Source organism: Frankliniella occidentalis, unplaced genomic scaffold (genome assembly GCF_000697945.3).
Source record: "Frankliniella occidentalis isolate FOCC.00 unplaced genomic scaffold, Focc_3.1 Scaffold66, whole genome shotgun sequence".
NCBI classification, from domain to species: Eukaryota; Metazoa; Arthropoda; class Insecta; order Thysanoptera; family Thripidae; genus Frankliniella; species Frankliniella occidentalis.
In genome coordinates, this window is record NW_026267196.1 from 1,111,837 (window position 1) to 1,113,503 (window position 1,667).

At 62.0% G+C, this 1,667-nt stretch overlaps 2 protein-coding genes across 2 annotated transcripts in view; one reads left to right on the plus strand and one right to left on the minus strand.

The window, feature by feature from the left end:
• LOC113210913 (uncharacterized) overlaps positions 1–1,667 on the plus strand; it is a 10,562-nt gene that overhangs the window by 6,637 nt on the left and 2,258 nt on the right. The window lies entirely within an intron of this gene.
• Positions 18–1,667, minus strand: part of LOC113211108 (SEC14 domain and spectrin repeat-containing protein 1) — a 40,214-nt gene continuing 38,564 nt past the window's right edge. Inside the window, exon 9 of the mRNA XM_052268300.1 lies at positions 18–613. Coding sequence (XP_052124260.1) covers positions 46–613 — 568 coding nt within the window. The 3' untranslated portion in view covers positions 18–45. The remainder of the gene's footprint in view (positions 614–1,667) is intronic.

Genomic DNA, 1,667 nt, shown 5'->3' on the forward strand with positions numbered 1-1,667 from the left:
CCCCCCTCTTTCCCCCTGCCACCGAGGACACACACATACGCTCGCTCATGCAGCCCGTCGGTCGCCGATGGCGAATGGGCTGTCTACCCCACAGGCGCGCCAGACCCCGACGCCATAGGACGGTAATCGGCTGCTAAATTTGGTAGTAAAATGCACGTGGTGTTTTTGTTTTTGGTCGATGCCCGTGTAAATTTTCTCTGAACTCTCGCTGACTCTTACCACCGGAGCCTCTCGGACAACCTCCTGGATCATCAGCCTGATAGTCCTCGCCAGCCGCACTCTACTCACCTCGGGTGCCGTGGCGTCGCTGCGCTCGGCCTGCTCGTTGGCGCCGGTCGCTGGCGAGGCCGTCGCTGTGGTGGCGTCGCCCCCGTGGTCGTCCTGCTGCTCGCCGATGATCGAGGCGGTGTCGTTGACGGTGGTGTCAGGGGCGTCAGTGGCGTCCTCGACGGAGGGTGGCGGCGGCGGCGCGGTCGGGTCGAGGCGGGCCGCGGTGAGGGCGCGGTCCAGCTGCTCGGCGAGGGCCGTCACCTCCGACAGCCGCTCGGAGATGGCCTCGATGGCCGTGGTGTTGCTGTTGCCCAGGTCAATCGCGGGGGTGGTGGTGGTTGAGCTGCGAGCAAGAGAGAGAGAGAGAGAGAGAGAGAGCGTTTAGAAGGGTGACATTAATTCTTAGAAAGAAAGAGCATCAGTTGCCCGACACAATGTTAGGTGGTGTGGCTTCGTCAACCGATACGCTATTCCTGGGTACCGCCGAAATCTTTTGTCTTGAGACCAGGTCCCAGGTGCGGTTTGAAGGTGGTAGAGAGTGTTACACCCGGCTCCCACCCCGTCAGCCCCAAGTAGGCGTCTGAAAGTAGGCAACTCATAGAACTTCACCCCCGCCCCTCTTTCTGGTCAGCAGGACGGTAAAACCGGCGCCTGCCAGGACCGGCGTGGTTTAAACGCTGTTTCCTCTTTTACAAACTGCCTGCTTCTCCCGCGCGCTGTGTCGCTCACTTGCGGGTGACGACTTAATGTTCGCCCTCAGAGTGCCTCGTTCCGCTCGGTTTAGCGCGGGTCCTTTGGGACGCCCTCGCGGTAACGGCCGGCAGCGGCGGCGGCAGCGGCGGCGATCATCATTGCGAAGCCAAGCAGTCGCCGTCGTTAAGTGTTGACCCGGGTCAAAACGGTGACGATGACAGAGTACGACACGTGTCGGAGAGTGGTCACCCGCCAGAGAAATCCTTTTCTCTTCCATCCATCCAAGTCGTCTCACGCAGAGCAAGGTTCCCCCGCCCCGCCGCCAGTTGTCGTTGGGGGCGGTGTGGAGCGTGACCGGGGCAAGAATGGCCAGCATGTTCGTATATTTAGCCGCGCGTCTTCCCCGCGGTGCCCTGCGGCCGCGGCTCGAGCCCGGGTGCCGGCAGGACATGGATGAGGAAGAGGCCTCGAGGGGGAGCGGGGTGTCTTTATGGAGCAGGAAGCTAAGCGCAGGGGCGGGCGGGCCCTGGCCCTGCAGTCCTAGATGTCGTTGCGAGGCGGAGCGCGAAGGGCTCAGGCACTCACCCCCCCATCCTATGCCCCATGCCTTCCCCCGTGAGAATTGTTATTTGATGTAGACGCCGAGTAGGGATCGCACAGAAAGTACCTCCGTCATACGCCGCCACAAAATTCCCAAGTTCGGC